Source organism: Ammospiza caudacuta, chromosome 2 (assembly GCF_027887145.1).
Source record: "Ammospiza caudacuta isolate bAmmCau1 chromosome 2, bAmmCau1.pri, whole genome shotgun sequence".
Lineage (NCBI taxonomy): Eukaryota > Metazoa > Chordata > Aves > Passeriformes > Passerellidae > Ammospiza > Ammospiza caudacuta.
The window spans coordinates 31,312,635-31,329,710 of NC_080594.1; the positions used below are offsets into that span (position 1 = coordinate 31,312,635).

At 40.8% G+C, this 17,076-nt stretch overlaps 1 protein-coding gene across 1 annotated transcript in view; it reads right to left on the reverse strand.

Annotated features, from left to right (window-relative positions):
* Positions 1–17,076, reverse strand: part of TBX15 (T-box transcription factor 15) — an 89,530-nt gene that overhangs the window by 34,733 nt on the left and 37,721 nt on the right. Inside the window, exon 2 of the mRNA XM_058824957.1 lies at positions 2,165–2,378. Within this exon, the coding sequence (XP_058680940.1) occupies positions 2,165–2,378 (214 nt within the window). The remainder of the gene's footprint in view (positions 1–2,164; positions 2,379–17,076) is intronic.

Consider the following 17,076-nt stretch of genomic DNA (forward strand, 5'->3'; position numbering starts at 1 on the left):
TCTCTGGGACACATCATGTATCATGCATCCCATATGGAGAAACAGGACTGCTAGATCCAGCTCTCATCCATCACAGACACATCTTCTCTGAGAGAAAACTCTTTAACCTGTTGAACTGTTTAACCATTTAATTTGCAAATTCTATCACACCAGTAAAGACTATCCCCAATAAACAGGTGTATTACCTAAAAAGACTGACCAGCTCTTCATTGTGGTTTGCAATGATTAACCTACAAATGTAGTCAACAGAAAAAGAAAAAACCAGCAGCATTCCAATATTGTTAACATCACTTCTGGAGAAGAACATCATCAAGTAGAAAAAACACATCTATTTAGTATTTACATAGATTTACTGTGGGCAGTAATGTGACAGTTGGCTATCAGGACTCAAGTAATCACAAGCATCTCCTTTCAAGTAGAAAGGATATTATTTAGGATTAAAATGAATATATTATTTGCATGGGCAGTTATGACTCTATTGTGATACATGATCTTCTGTAAGTGAGAAAATTATCCACACTGGAGCTTGCAAGATGTCAGAAAGGTCAGCTACTTTGTTCAGAAATGTGTGAGCTGCCAAGATCCTCTTCATGCCACTAAATTTCAGCCATTTTCATTCAAACTGGTGAGCAAGGACATATTTATGCTGGGTTTAAGAATCTACTCCATGTATCATCGGAGAATTCATTATAGTTAATCTAACAGGCAATAATGTTTTATTTTAAGTTTCTGAAAACAGCATGGTCCAGGCACCAGGACAATTAATCCAGAAAGAAGGAAGATGGCTCTTCCAGTGCCGTATTTAATGATGCTTGACAGATCCTTTAATCTGTTTAGGTCTCAATGTCACCACTGTTGAAAAGAAGATAATAATGATTGTCTCTGTGTCTGCTTTAACATTTGCAGAGAGGAGGTGTTGCACAATAGTGAGTGATATCATTCCTGTTACTTTGCCTCTTCTGTTTGAGGCAGGTCAAAACCAGCAGCCCACTCTGTACTGGTGAAAAATGCTTCCTTTGCCACTGAAATCTAAAACTGGGAGCTAATCTGGCTCTGATAATCTTTTTCAGGGATGATCTGGGTTATTTGTCCAGTGTAATTTTCCTTGGATTATCTGGACTTTCTGGGACTAGAGAGCAATAGCACTCACTTCACAAGAATGTAAAACAACAAGTCGAGCTTTTCTGGAAAAAAATTGAGAGCTCAGACATGAAACAACCCTGTAAACAATAGAGCACGGTGTATTTTCCCCAAAACTTGGGTAAAATTTCCCTGCTGCATCTCCGCGGCACAGGCGGGACAGCTCCCGGGTCGCTCCCGGCGTTTGCTCGCCGTGGCGGGCTCTGTCCGTGGTGCTGACGTTCGCCTTCTCCGCTTCAATCGGAATTCAAACCTCATTAGGTGAAGGTAGGAAACGGCCTGCTCATGCAAACGTGCCTAAAAAATCCTAGTTTGGGACATCTATAAATGTACAACTGCCTCTAGGTTGTGTTTTGGCAGACTCCTGGCCATTTTTAAATGGGGGTCAGCAGTGAAGATCTTTCCCTTGGCTAACCTGTCATGGTGAGGTTTTCCTTTTCAAAAAATCTGGCTAATTAGTGGCTCTTTCTAACCTCAGCTGTCATGGTATCACTGCAATAGCAAAGGAAAGCATTAAGGTTGCACGGTTTTTATACAGGAAGTCTTTTACACTATTTAGAGTGGCGGGAAGACATTCGTTTGGTGCAAAGGTGAGTTTGAATTTCACTATATTTGAGATTAAATCAATAAGTTCATGAAGTGCTATGGAAACTTGAAAGGAGACTCAAATGGCTCACCCTCAAATTTATAGCTCATCTTAAATTCAGTACAGTCAACAGTACAATGATTGTTTCCTGATTTATTTGCTCAAAGGAACAACTATCTTCAATGGTTTCCTGCAGCTGCCACTTCTCCTTTGGAGCCACTTATTCAAAAAGTCATATGAAACAACTTCACTTGTCTTAAGAAAGCTAATAGGAAACACAGCTGAGAAACTCAGACAGCCATTTAAATTTTTATGCATGTTTATCCCTTTGGATTATAAGAAGGAATAAAAAACTTTCTTAAGAACCAATTAAATAAAAATTGGGTTTTTTGGTTATGATTTCTTTTTTAACTAGACAGAAATCCAGAGATGTCTTACCTGCCTGCTTTCGTGATGATCATCTCTGTCCCAATGTCATGAAATCTTTTCCAGAGGTCTGCACACTGCAACTCTACCTGGATCTCTTCCATGGATGAAGGTGGAGGAGGCTGAGGGCCTGAGCCACCAGATGTAAGGTCAGAGTGGGAGCCAAATGAGCAGGACGTCCTTTCTGCCAGCACCTCTGTGTCTGACCCAGTGCTCTGTTCTGAGTCTGCAAAGTAAAGAAGCCAGGTAAGACCCTTCAGTTCTACCTGCTGTGAGGGGTAAGGGGAGGGAAGAGAAGGAAAGTGAACACAGGAAGTGCTAAAGAATGGTTACAGTGGCCTTTTATATGGCATGTATATGTATGGGGTTTTGTGATTTATAGCCTGATTTGAGGCTTTGAGTTTCCAACATGATATCTGGCTGCTTTTGCAAAATTTTAGAAACATCTGTAAAAAAGGAACCTTAACATAAAATATAAATAGTAGGAAGCAATGGCAGGAGTGCAAAACATAGATGAGAAACAGAAATGAAAAAAAATTAATTCAGCCTATCATTTCAAGCTAAGATAAGGTGGGCTTACTGGAAAACTACATACCATTTAATTGAATATTCTCCTGCAGTACTATCAAAGAGTTGGTTATTTTTAAACAACACAGTTTTTTATTCTCTTTAATATCTTCGTCATCAAAAACAATGAACGTTTTTCTGTTTGGCAGCACTATTTTGGAAATGTGTTTTATTTGCTCCTATAAAACTTTTTTGAACAATGATATTTCCTGGAAAGATACCCATTAATCTTTTGGTGAGGAGAATGCTCTAGGCTACTAAAGGACAAAAAAAGGTGATAGTAAACATATGGAATATGATACCAAGGAAACAACTGAAGCAAACTGCAGAAAAGATCCCATGTACCACCTATATGGGGGAGAATAAGAAGATTTGCTCAAAAAATAAACAAACAAGTGAGCTTCAACTAGTTTAAAAGTCCTGGCATGTTGAGTCAGGTGACCATTTCTTTGCAAAAATATTTAATGTATTTATTAGGTAGATACGTTGTATATATTTAGTCCTCATTTTCATACAGAGGGCTAAGATGAAATTTTGCAAATAGCAGTGTTGCACACCCACATTGCATCAAAATAATTCACAATACATTCTGCAAAGCAATGTGCTTATGTTTCCAACCTTATTTTTAATAGATTTGTACAAGTATTATGTAGATTATATTTAGGAAAATAATAAAATTACATTAAACACTCCATCAAATCGCTCAGGAAGAGTTTTGTGGGTTTCAAAGAACATACAGAAACAATATTTTAGAGTGTCCTCATTGCTCACACCAGTAAAAGCATCCCAGTGAATAAACAAGACAGCTATTTACATGTGTTCTCTGCACGTGAAGAAAGAAAGAGTTATCTCTGTCTGCAATGGAAACCTAAGGAGACAAAAAGTAACAATCTGTGCTAAAAATGTGATTAAATCATGGCATGTAAAATTACTTCCATACCATGGAAATGCCAGAAACTCTTTAACAACCCTGAGGTTGTGGAGGCTGAGTCTGAAGTTTATGGAGTTTCTGAGAGATGTCTCCTGGAGCAGCCTGCACATCAGTGCAGGTCAAGAAGAGGCTACAGTTAAGAAGAAGGAGGCAGTGAAAATACCACCCACAGAACCACCATCCTCACCTCCTGCCACATGGAAACATTTCTGGAAAATCCATTTTGCTGTGGTATGGACATAAACTCTTTGACTGATAGTTTATGAGAAACTTCCAGCCCCAAGGATCGTCAGGAAATATTTCTCTTTTATGAGAGCCCTAGGTGATGTCACTGGACAGTGGACATTTTGTTCGAGGGGCGTTTTCAGTAAGCTTTGTCAGTTATTTAGGCAATCTGCCAGGACAATGTAGAAGTTCTGCAGGAGAGAAAGGTTCAGTACTTATTGCTCCCAATCCATTTTGAAAAGGGAGTTCTTTATGTCTGCCATGGACTTCCAAGTTAGGTTGAAGCAATAATAGGTCTATTCCTCTAAAGAAGCGCAAACTTATGCATAGAGGATTGTTACATGGAGACCAGTCCTACATCCAAAACTAATATCCTACACACAGGGTGATTCCAGACAATATGGGATAATCTCTTGGGGTTCTGTGGCCATGGGACAGATAATCAGCCTTACAGTACAGAGGGGCTGAGACATTTGCTCCCTGCTTCACTACCCCGGTGACACTGGAGCAAATCTTATCTTCTTCCTCTAGCTGAAATTATTCAACCTCAAATTGTTGGAGAAGTAATCATGAGAAAGGGTCACTATGCTTAGGTCTCCCTAGGAATGGTTAATCAATTTTTTCCTTCAACAAAATGAGAGAGGATACTTTACAAATCACAGTAACATTTGCTTGTATACCTGCTCATGTCCTAAACCATTAACCAGAAGTCTTACACCTTCTCTGAGACCACAGAATACAGAATCAGTTACACTGGAAAAGACCTCTGAGATCATCAAATCCAATCTATGGCTGAACACCACCATGTCAACCAGACCATGGCGCTAAGTGCCACATCCAGTCTTTCCTTTAACAGGGACAGTGACTCCTTCACTTCCCTGGGCAGCCCATTCCAATGTCTAACCACATTTTCTGTAAAGAAATTCTTTTTCATGTCCAACTTAAAGATAAACTACACTGGGGGTCTGAAGGGACTGGATCTAGGAAAAAACAGAGCCCTCCTTCTGCAATGAGGTACTAAACTGTGGGTCTGAGTCTGAAGAGAAGGGTTTAGACCACATCATCCGGGCTTGGTTCAGGCACTCAGAAACCGTCCTCCGAGGCAGTATGGTAAATGGCCAACAGATGGCACTTGGCTGGGTGCTGTCCCCACTTCATTCCAGCCTTTCCTGGACAGCCTTTCAAACTGGACATGTGGCTGGCGCTTTGGGAATACCATGGAATAGCATGCTGCAAAAAATTAAGTATCAGGGGTTTAAGCTCCCTCTCACTGATTTATACTGATATTATCCCAAGTGACTTTACACATTTCTAGAGAGGCATTTATTCATGGAAGTCAAAGGAGAGCCATAATCTTCCAAGCTGGCAAAAATCAAAAACTGCAAAAGGAGTTCACTAATTACTGACAAGCCAGTATCTACCCAAATATGTGGTACCATACAAAGCAGAATAGAACTTTTTTACCCCCAGGGATACTACTTTGTGCCCTGAGATATGAACTATTATTACCCCCAAGTTAGTGTACAGAACAGTGACTACCTCTCCTTCTTCCAATTTGGGAAATTGAGAGTTACTAGTGTTGTTGCTCTTAGTTCAGACTTAATAGGCACTGAGACCTGTTTTTTGTTTTCTTCAGCCTTTCCTGAGCTAAGCTCTCCTGAATGCTGTCATCCAGTTGGAGACACTTAGTCCAGATCCAGGGATTCAGGGGAGATTAAGTGCATCTGAAATTCAACCCTAGTGACACTTGATTTCTTCATGCACATGCAACTTTGCTAAACTCAGAGAAATTACTTTTACTTTACTTCGGTGTGAGGAGAGGGAAAGCAGGCAATATCTCCTGAAGCCCCAATATGATTTACAAAACTGTGAGCATCCAGAGATGCAGCCTGGGGCTGGTACTACATATTGTGTATGACTGAAGGACAAACAGAAGGATTTCTGAGGAAGATAAGATACTTGTAGTTTCTTCTAGCTCCGAAGTGACAAGATAAGAGCATTTGTCTCTCCTTTAAGAGGTGCCTTATACAAAAGCCCACATTCTGAACTCAAGGTGCCATCAGAGGGAAATGCAGATCCCCCATGACATGGCTTCCTATGGGAAGACCTTCTCAGAATACTGCCCCAGGAATGCTGACTCTCCTGCACTATGTTAGGCTGCAATCCTACTGTGTCTGGTTGTGGCACTCAGGGATATGGTTCAGGGGGGATTCTGGTGGCGCTAGTTTGACTGTTGTAGATGATTTTGAAGGTCTCTTTCAACCCTCACAAATCTTTAATTTGTGCCACTTTAGGCATAAGTTAAACAAGCCACAATTAAAGTAATTTTATTATTTTCTCTTGCTAGGTAACAGTCCTTGAGAAATAATACTTCACAACCAGCTCATCCATCACTGGCCACTAACAAAAGTGGGAGTAGATGCAACTGAGGTTTCTAGACCTACAGTATTTCTCTGGACTTTCAGTTGGGACTGTCTCAGGTCAAAATGTTCCTTATTGCTTTTACAGGAAGCCATGACCTTGCACTTTCTGATCTTATATGTTTTTTTCACGAAGTCGTTCCTCTCACCTCTCTGATTGAAGCAAGGCCCTTCCTGCTGCACCACAGCTATGGAGGTGGACATCTCCAAAGTTACCGCTGACTGCACAGTTCGTATCAATCTGCCTACTTCATTTCCCCATTCTTTCAACTCTTTTCTAAAACTATCTATTTCCATTCTTGCTCATTCCTTATGTTTTTTTTCTGATGTTTCCACCAATTATTCGTGCTGTTCTATGGAGTGATGTGTAGCCAGAAGAAAACACAAACATTTTAGTCTTTGTGGAGACAGACATGGTGACCACAGGGAAATGCCAGTGCTTAGCTCTGCCAGACTAATAGGTTTTTCCTTACAGATAATACAGAGGAAATACTAAAAAACTCTCCCTTGTTACAGGAACTTGCTGGACAAACAGACTGACCAAGTGTTTTTGACCATGGGACCTGCACTGATCTGTCAAAGCCAGACAGGTTATTGCAAGAACTGCATTTCAAGGAGGTCTAAACTATCTAATGGGAAAATACCATAAATTTAATGGAAAAGATCCCTGGGTTCAATGTGCAAAAAAAGTCTCTAAGGCCTGAAGGCTATAACTCTCTTTCACTGTCACTGAGCAAAAAGAGTTCCCTTTTCTACTGCCGCGTTGGATGGCTTCCAACCATCCCTTCTTGCCACGCTGACCATGCATCCAGCTGCTGACTGCAGTTCAGCTGAATTGGAGGACAAGAAATTTCTCAGCCCTTTTAGCAACCCTTGAGTCCAACCAGACCAGAGGGTCACTTTCAAAGCTTCTAGGCCATTTCTGAGCTTATAGAACAAAATTGAAGTAGTTCAGATTTTTTTCTTTCTTAATCACTTTCACACTTCTACTATCTCTGTATCACCCTGGAAATCCTCAACTTATATTTTTTTCTGATCCACAAATCCCTAGGCTTCTTGTTGGCAGAGAGGAAGGAAAACATCATTCTGACAAGCATGGTGACTCTGAGGTCAGCATCTGCACTGAGTGCCCCAAGATGATAGAGAATAACCCCAACCAGTTTCCAGCACCAGTGCCCTGGGATCAGAACTGTCCCACACAAATCAGCAAGGTGCTCCTGCCTGACCTGTTTCTATGACTCAGCTGGCCAGTATTCCTCGTGTAAATTTTCTGGGTTTTCATCAATTTGGTACGAGACACAAAGTGGTATGTGAGATATTAAAAGAATATTTTCTATGCATCTTCATAGATGAATCTTCAGCAGAATTTTTTGCTGCAGCTGGAGCACAGCAGGGATACTGCTCCCCTTACTTAACCAATAAAAAAATAGAGCTCAGTTTAGTCCTTGGCCACATCATGCAGCTCATGCACTCAACAAATATTTTACTTCAAATATCAAAAATGTAAACTACAGGAGCGGGAACAATGACAAAAGACTTACATACATAAAACATCACCTACTCAGAGGAACCCAACAGATTTATTCTCTTTCTGTCATGATTTTCCTTCTTATTTTTTTTAGGTTTTTTTCCTCCGTATGTGTAGATATCTAATGTAGATCCTGTCAGATTCCATTAGCATAAAGATTTCTCTTGGGTGGAATGTGACAGCTGTTACAAGCTGTTAGGGGTTTGGTCTTTTACTGTTTATTTTTATTTGCAGGGTTTGTGAATATTTAGTGCAACAGGTGGTCATTCCCTCTCCCTTGCAGTTGATTTGCTGGTCATTAGGACCTGCAGATTACAAAGAAGGTACAAAATCTGGAACATGTATTGACAAAGAAAATCTGGGTAACTTTTTGGGGTTTTTTTTTAATTTTTTTTTCCTATGAACTCAGCTGAAATTAGCAGAGTGGACACCTTGCCTTTGCTGCTGGTTGCAGACAGATCTCACGGTTCTTTTTAGATTTATGATTTTCAAACTGGCTGCTGCCACCCCATAAGATCAGCAGCCTAAGAACCATGCATAAAGCAGTGTGACATTACTGGAATTTAGAAACAAAATGTCACAGCCCCATAAAAGTGACAGAACAGAAACTCAGTAATTCCAAACAGTTTGTAAGGGTGGAAACTTATCTGGCCATGGGGTGGTGGCTGCTGGTGCAACAACTTCAGGTACACGACTGTTTTCCCTGATAATAAACACTTGGGGAGAAGCTAAACCAAAGACCTCAGTAATGTCAAAAACACACAGGAGGTCTGGCTGTGGCAAAGGCAGCAGGAGCAGCAGAGGTGAAGCAGTCTGGAGTTGAAGGAAGCTGTTCAAATTAGCACGGTGTATTTTGCACAGCTGATCCAGCAACTGCTCTTGCTGTAGGCAAAGGTTTCTAAACACTTGGTGATTGTAACCATATGGACATACTGCACACAACAAAGAACACAAAGATAGTTCTGCAGGTGTTCTTATAGATTATCTTATTCCCCTGAACTTTTCCATTCAGTCACAGGCCATACTACATTAATCATCCCTTCTTCCAACATTAGCTCATTATTGACTACATACAGCTAGAATTTATAACCTGTTTATTACTAATAATAGAGTCATAGAATTATTTTTTTGGTCAAAGATACCTTTTAAAATTTATCTCACGTATCCCTCAGTAATACTTATTATTATTGCATTCGTGACTGCAAGTTGCACCCAGCATCAGGATTTGCTGATCTGGAGAAAGCGCAAACCTGTCCAAACCAAGAACTTCATCTATACTCGTGCTGCATTGCAATCTCAGGCAGCCAAAAGAGGCATTCAAGCAATTCATTTCTAGCCTAAGACCATGAAACCACAAAATGGCATTCATATCAGCAAGACTCAAAAAGACAAAACTGGAAGATGTAGAGATGGAGAAATGCGGCATGGACAAGTGGAATGACCTGACTGTCACAAGTGGCACCAATAGAGACAGGCTGGTTCTGAAGTGTAGAATTCCTCTGGCACTCAAACCTCAAAACCTTCTTCATCCTCCTGATATATAGTGCTATAAGGTGTTTTATTAAGATGACTTGAGCTGACAAAACATGCAAAGCCCACTCAAAAAATGCTGCACTTACCCAAACTGGCTTTAAGGCCAGTACAGTTATCACACATCTATATCCCCATGGCAAACACAGCTAGTAGGAGAATATAAAAGCAAACAGAAAGACACCGAAAAACCCACGGTGGCTTTGGCTCTAAATGCAAGTCTTGCATCAATTTGACTGTGCACTGCCAAGAGCTGACTGCCTCTGCCTTGTCTTATTCTATGTAAGACTGAAAAAAGAGACACAAAACTCAGCAAAGAAAAAATCACCCTGATTCAGGGGTATACTCCAGCTGCTCTGCTCCACTCCAGCAATGCAAAACAGCTGTAAGCCTGGTTTAACCAGAAAGTTAAATTGGGTTTATGACTTCTCAATATTGGCAAAGAAGTACAAAGCAGCTGGAGTTTACTAGTATACTCAGCCCTGGGGGCTTGCCCTTAATAGTTAACTTTTGCTCCAGCGAGAAGAAAGAATATAGGCCACAGTTAAACTTTAAAGTGGGTTTTTATCTCACAATCTATTGCAATTTTTCAAAGAATGCTGAGAAAAACAGAACTTGTACTCTATGCCAACATTCGGTTTAGGACCAGACATCCAAGACACCAGCTCCAGTTTTGAAATGCCTCAGCTGAAGGTGGAGGTGCTGACTGCTGGGCTCTGAACTCATCCTTGGCAAGTACAAATTCTCATTACAGAGGCATAAGCTAGGTGACCAAGATTGTTCTGAGTAGTACCACAGTGTAGGCTTTCTTTGTAGACTTCATACCAAATCCCATTGTATTCTTTGAGTAAAACTGCCCGCGAGTCATCAATCCATGCTTTAGACTATCTATCACAACTAAAAATATCTCATCAAATAGATGTCAACCAGAAACCTGTTCTATAAACTCTCCCATCTGTGGATGGTGGTATCTTGTTTGTTTAGAAGAATTTTATATGCATAATTTTTCCCAGCAAAGGCTTCTGGCAATCATATTTCAGGAGAACAAAATCCTCTGAAGTAGCAAAAGTTGGACTCGGGGTTTGATATTGTATTATTGTCTTCTGGAAAGCAAGAATGGCTTGGGCCTTCAGTATGTCAGACTAGCTTTGAGGAAAAAGCAATTTAAAATTCCAGTATAGAAGAAACCGAGAGATTCCTAAAATTGCCTGAGGAGACTCTCTGCAGCTGTCACTCAGATTGGGCTTAGGACAAGGAATCACCAGTAAAGCCTCACAAAAACACTGCTGAGTAGTGAATAATTATAAAGACCATATTTAAAATTATACAGGAATTTAAAATTAGCTTCCAGAAAAGTAAGATTCAGTTAAATCAGAAGAAAAAATAAAAGAGTATAATATTGGAGAAAGTACAGAAGAATGCAGAGAATGGCTACCTTTAAAAACATGAGAGGTACAGGAGAGAAAAGTGGGATGTTATTAAAAGAAGAGGGAGGTGAAATTGATGACAACTTTAATCTGGCCAAGATCCTGAACTGTACAGACTACAAAGAATTTGTCTGGCCAATGTCCAAGAGTTTGTGTAAAATTAAAGAGTGGAAATGCACTTGAAAGTTAGAGCAAGCTAAAAAAAAAAAAGAGACCAGGCATTAGATACATTATATGCTGTAGCCTGTAAACACAGAGTCGTTATTCTTATAAATAAAACCATACAACAAATATTTAGAGAGCAACTCAAACCAAAATGTTGGCTCTAAATAACCACAAATTGTGCAGGAGTTTGAAACTAGATCCCAGCTCTGTGGCAGGCCCTTCCCTGTGGAAAGGGGCACCAACTCTGGGACAGTCTGTTTCTGGATTCTGCAGCTAGGACTACTCTCTGCCAGAGAGGAAAAGAAAAATCCTTCATAAAAAAGGAAAACATGGCACAAGATTAAGGCTGCAGAGGTGTCCATTCTCCATGAGACCAATGTGAAATCGCTGGGAAATATAAAATGACTCTGAAGTCCAGATGATACTAAAGTTTTTTGTAGGCATAAACACAGCTCAAACAGAAGAAGTTTAACATTTTAAATATTTGCAAGCTGATACTTGGTGGCCTACGAGCCACGGGAAAAGAGACATTATATAGGTTTCCATATTTTTATCATGACAGTAGTATCAGGGAGCTAGATGGTATCTTAACAACAAAAAGGATCCTATATTTCCATTAGTCCTTTTGAACTCTTGGCACTGCTTTCACACAGCAGTGAGTCCCACCATGTAACTGTGCACACAAGAAGAGAAAGAGTACTTTTTATTTGCCTTTATATTATGACTGTCCATTTTCTTCAGTGCTGTAACAAGATATATGCCACTCTATGTATTTCCTTTCTAAATGAGACTGTTTCAAAAGGAAATCATTAGGAAATTTCTATGGGAATGGTTTCACAAGAAAAATGCAGCTCCATTAGGCTGAAGTTTCAAGTTTGAGTTGTTCATTTCATTCACAATCTACAATTTTCTTTTGGGAAAACAGTAATTATCAGGCTAGTCCTGTTGAACTGTTGTTTGGGTTTGTAATAGTTCAACAAATCATTAAAGTGCATTTTTTTCATCTACATGCTACATTAGCCAAGCTGTCTGTCAGACCTCCCACATCCCTTTTCTGAGCCAGACTTTGCAAGACTATCTGCCCTTGTACAATTTAGATTGCCCTCTATCTAAACTTCTTGACTGTAATCCAAATCCCTTCAGATTTCATTCATAACAAAGCTTCTCCTTGACTCTAAACACTGCAATTGCTCGCTTGCTCAATCTGTCCTATTTTTATTACATACATGAGTGCACGCACAAACACAAAGACACATCAATACATGCATAAGATTGAGTTCCTAAAAATGTATTTGGGGTTTAAATCAGTGATCTGCCCATGGCTCACACAGCAGAAATTACAGTATTTTCAATGGTACTTTCCATTGGGAAGTTTTGCAATCTAATGCTCTGTTTGCTGTTTTGATCATCTCTGCAGAGTGACCAGATGTTTTCCTAAGCAATGATTCTGGAGAATTTTCACAAATGATAAACATATTTTTCCTTTTATTTCCTTCACATACAACTGTCTTCATCCAAATCAGCCAATTTTCTGGTGATGGAGCCGTGCAGGTAGGCTTGAGAGAAAAGATTCCCCAGAAGAACCTGAGCACAGTTCTGGTTTTATTAGCTTCTAGCATTTCAAGATCAAACTAGGAATAAAAAAAAAAATATTTTTTAAAAGTGACAACATGGGGGATGGATTTGGTATGAGTTCATGGGGGACAGAACCACAAGTGACTGAATAGGTTACGGGGCTGTATTACAACAGTATGGTGCATGGACCTGGAAAAGATGCATTAGGAACTTCAATGAAGCCTGTGCTATGAAAAGCAACTGTGTCATATAAACTCAATTTAATTTGTAATCTGAAATATCACATACACTTGCCAAGGCCTAAATTGAATTTCCCCTCAGAATACTTCTAAAATCCCACAGCTCCCATGTACTTCCACAGAGGAAAAGCAGCACAAAACTGGTGACTTAGCCTGAGGGTTCAGCCTCAGTGAATGCATTCTCTCCTTTTCCCTTAACATTCGTGCTCCTTAGATGTGCATTTGTGGCTTGGCTTTTTCTCTTTCCTTTTAGCAACTGTCTTCAGCTGAGGCTCCCCCGGTCACATCCCGACACACTCTGCCGACCGCAATCCCACACGTCCCAGTCCCCACATGCCATCACACACGCTGCTTCCAGGAAGCGCTCGCTGCTGCACTTTGTTCCTTCCACTGAGCCACCCTGATTTACGCCTGCTGAAGCCCTGGTCCCAAGTGCCATAACACCTCCACTGCGCAGTTGTCCCACACGTGTATTTCCTATCATCCAAACAACAGATGCACCAGCGTGCGTTCACGCACATACTCCAACATCTGGTGATCGCAAGCTCACTGCAAAAACTCCACGGGCTTCATTCATCTTTACAGAACTCACAAACACTTCATCTGTACAACTGAAGAGGTGTGTAACTTTTTCACTTCGCTGGAAGAAGTGTGGGCTTTTAATGTGGCATTTACAGGCACACAGAGGGAAACACAACCAATCACTTGCACTTACTCTAAAAGCACTTATTTAGCCCTTCTGAAAACAGGGCACGAATGGCTCTGACATAAACACTTCACAGGTGTTGCACACAATAACTTTACATATACACTTTTCTATTTCTTAGTCATACCTGTGTCTACGTGCCTTACCTACTGTGAGGCTCACTTTTCCACTTTCTGGTTAGAAGCTGTGCCAGAATAAAACTGATAAAAGGAAGTGGAGAATCATCTCCAGATAGCTATTAAATTAAAAACATCCCACTGCTTAAGACTAAAACTGATGATTGCATAATTCAGCATTTCTGAATGTTGGAAATTTCCAGTCTGTTTGCCTTTGTTTCTCTCATCCACATCTAATATAAAAGATATATTCAAGGAGAATTTGGCAAAACCTCCTGATAGTTTGGTATTTTATGAAAAATACTTTAATTCAGAATGCTCATGCCTGCCTGACTCTCAATTCAGCACTCTAGAAACAATAGGATGCCCCACTGTGATGTCCTTTGGGAATTGCATGGTCTGGAAGCACTGAAGTCACAAAAGTCTCAGGTTTGCCTGATTCCCCCATGAGTGATGTCAAAGCAGCAGTGGTGTCCTCAGAAAGCAGCTGGTTTCTGTGACCTCAGATAGCACCCTTTAGGGATGTAAAAAACAGGGCCAGTAATTTTCTGTGTATGAATACCCACACATTTTCAACCATGCAGAACTAAACTATTTCATAACCCATTCTTTTAAAACCTTTAAATGCATGTACTACACTTGGAAAATTATATGCATATTTTGAGCTTGCTGAGGGTTCTTTCCAACCATCTTTTCTCTAAAAAGTTCGTCTTTTGGGAGCGGAAAAAATGGCTCACTCTATCTTACTGCAAATGAGAAGAAGAAATACAAAGGACACTAATGAATTACTACATTTAGAATACAAGGATTAACATTTTCATGTGGAAAGGAAATCTACAAAATTCTCAAAATTTTCAATCTCCACTACAACTAAAAATGCAAATATTGCATATATTTTTGAAGTAGAAAATTAGAATTTACATCACCATTAACTTCTACTTTAGCCCTCATGATATGAGTTTAAACTAACATCAACAGATAGCACATCAAATTTGCAGTCTCCAGATGTCTCCCAAAAAGCCCTGTTCAACCTCACTCTGCCATCCAGCTTTGGAGCTTGCACACTGAGACACTCCTCTCTCACTTAGAGGTTTCTATCACAAACAACTGCGGCACAGAGTAAATGAAACGTGTGCTACTGCAGAAAATGCACAGAATGGAAAGTCAAAATCACTCAAACTAAAGGCCAGAGATTGAAAGACCTCCATAGACACCATCAGACCAAGAATTCAGTGCCTGTCAGTCCTATCAGTATTTGTTGCCATTTAGCATATTCCTCACAAAAGGTCTTAATGGAAAAGTGTGTGACTTTTCTGACATAAAGATGATTCTTCACCACCTTCCCAGACCCTGCTGCAGGTTTATCTTACTGCTCACTTTAAGAAGAACACAGAAGAAAAGCAGAGTTTAGTTTGTCATTGGGGTTTCATTGGGAATGGGGCGTAATTGCGCAAGCAGAGAGACAGCACATTCCTTATTTGGTTTCTAAACATATTATTTCATCACTTAATTTATTATTTCTCATGCTCTTGTGCATCCTCCCGTGCCCTCCTTATTGCTGAAATGCTGCCATCTGTGGCTCAAAACTTCCTTTCAGCCCTTCCCATTCTGCAGCATGAAGTGGTTGGAGAGAAACACTGAGCTAGTAAGGGATCCATCAGTTCTTGTGAGGAAAAAGAGGAGAAGAAGAAGATAGTCTCAGAAGAGCATACTTTCCCCAACCCTCTCCCCACCTTCCCTTCAATCATACTTCTGTCACCTTCTTCTTGTGTGGTAAAATTTGATGTGAAAAGCAGCCTGGGCTTGTGTCTGATGCTGCTGAGTTTGACCATGTGGCTGGGGGAGGAGGCAGCAATTTCCTCTCCCAGTACAGTTTGGAAGCCCCACAGAGATGCTTCAAAGTGAATCTCTGACCCACCCCCCCAGCAGCCTGGAGCCCAGCAGGGTCTGAGATACAGCTGGGCTGCTCTGCAGAGAGATGCAGCATGGAAGGCAGACAGGGAGGGAAAGGACAAGGCTAAAACAGAAGAAAAGTAGTACAACAAATGTACAGGGTAAGAAAGGAGAAGGAAGAGGCTGGGAATTAGGACGGTTTATTGGGTGGAATTGTCTTCCTGGCAGCAAAAGCTGTAAAGAAAGGACAGTCCAGGGGGCATTACACCTTCTCACAAAAAACCCAGCAGAAGGAATGGCAGGGAGCCAGGCTAATGTCCTGGATGCCACACCATCCCTTCCCTCCCATTCCACAGCTCATGTCAGTCTGGCTTTGTACTGCTGGCTGCAGGGCTGATCTGCTTGAGCTGGTCACCTCATTTCCTCCTGTGTGCATCAGCTAGGGAGGAACCTCTTAACCCATCTCAGCAGCTTTCTTGCTCACATCCATTTCATGATGGAGGAAAACACTAATGCAATAGGGAAATGTGGGGTTGCTTCAACAAAACACTCTTTGTTGCATAAAGCACCCAGAATCCTGACTGGCATTCTGTTTTTGGCTCCTGAGAATCTGGTTTTTACATAAATTTTATGGCCTTTAGGGGTAAAGAGGCTAGTACTAAAATGCTTTCACACATTTGCACAGAGCAGTTGCAGGCAAGTTCCACTGAGGAATAGAGATTTTTAAAAAAGGAAAAGAAAACCAAATAAAGTGAAAGAAAATAAAAGTGGCTGGCTGAAATTGAATGGCAATTTCCCTGGCTGAATTTCAAGATGTCTTTGCAAAATGCCACATTTTCAGCCACAGTTACCTTTCTGCTGCTAAAAGAAGTTAGGATATTTACAGAAAGGTAAACTAATGAAATTTGTTGGCCTCACTTGAAAATAGGAGCAATGGATTTTCCCCAGAAGGCAGCAAAGCAAATCTGACATTGCATCTATTACATCCCCTTGCCTCTCTGCGTCTTTCTCTGCAACCAGGGCAAGACCCTCACAAGCTCATTATATTGAATATTTCACAGAAAAACAGCTAACTTGTGAATTTTACTCTAAAAAGTGTGCTTTTCTTGAAAGGAAGACACAGCTAGAGAATAACCAATTCCTCTGTGTACTGAGTGGGAGGAACTGGGAAGGTCACATCCATGGGACATGCTTTGTGTAATAACTGTGGCATTTCTAAATCCAGGAAGGCATCTCCATGTCAGCTTATAGGGTTACTCAGCAAGCACAGCTTTGTGATTTTTCTTTAATAAAGAATTCCTTACACCGATTGCCAATCAAAAAAATATTCAGTAAGAACTTCTTGTACAGAGAAGCCCTCAGAGCACAGGGCAAGTGTCCTGGGCTGGATGTTGCTGGGATAACCTAAGTATCCCACTGCCTTCACCACATTCCCCCAGACCTTGTTCTTCTCAGGTCCCTTGTGTTCCAAGCAGCAAGAGACCGTGCTTGTCCCTCCTCTCTGGAGGGACAGGTGGCAGAGGGTGCCCCATTCCACAGCACAACCAGGAGGCACGTGCTGTCCCCTGCACTGAAACCGGAGCCACAGCAACCCCCTCCTCC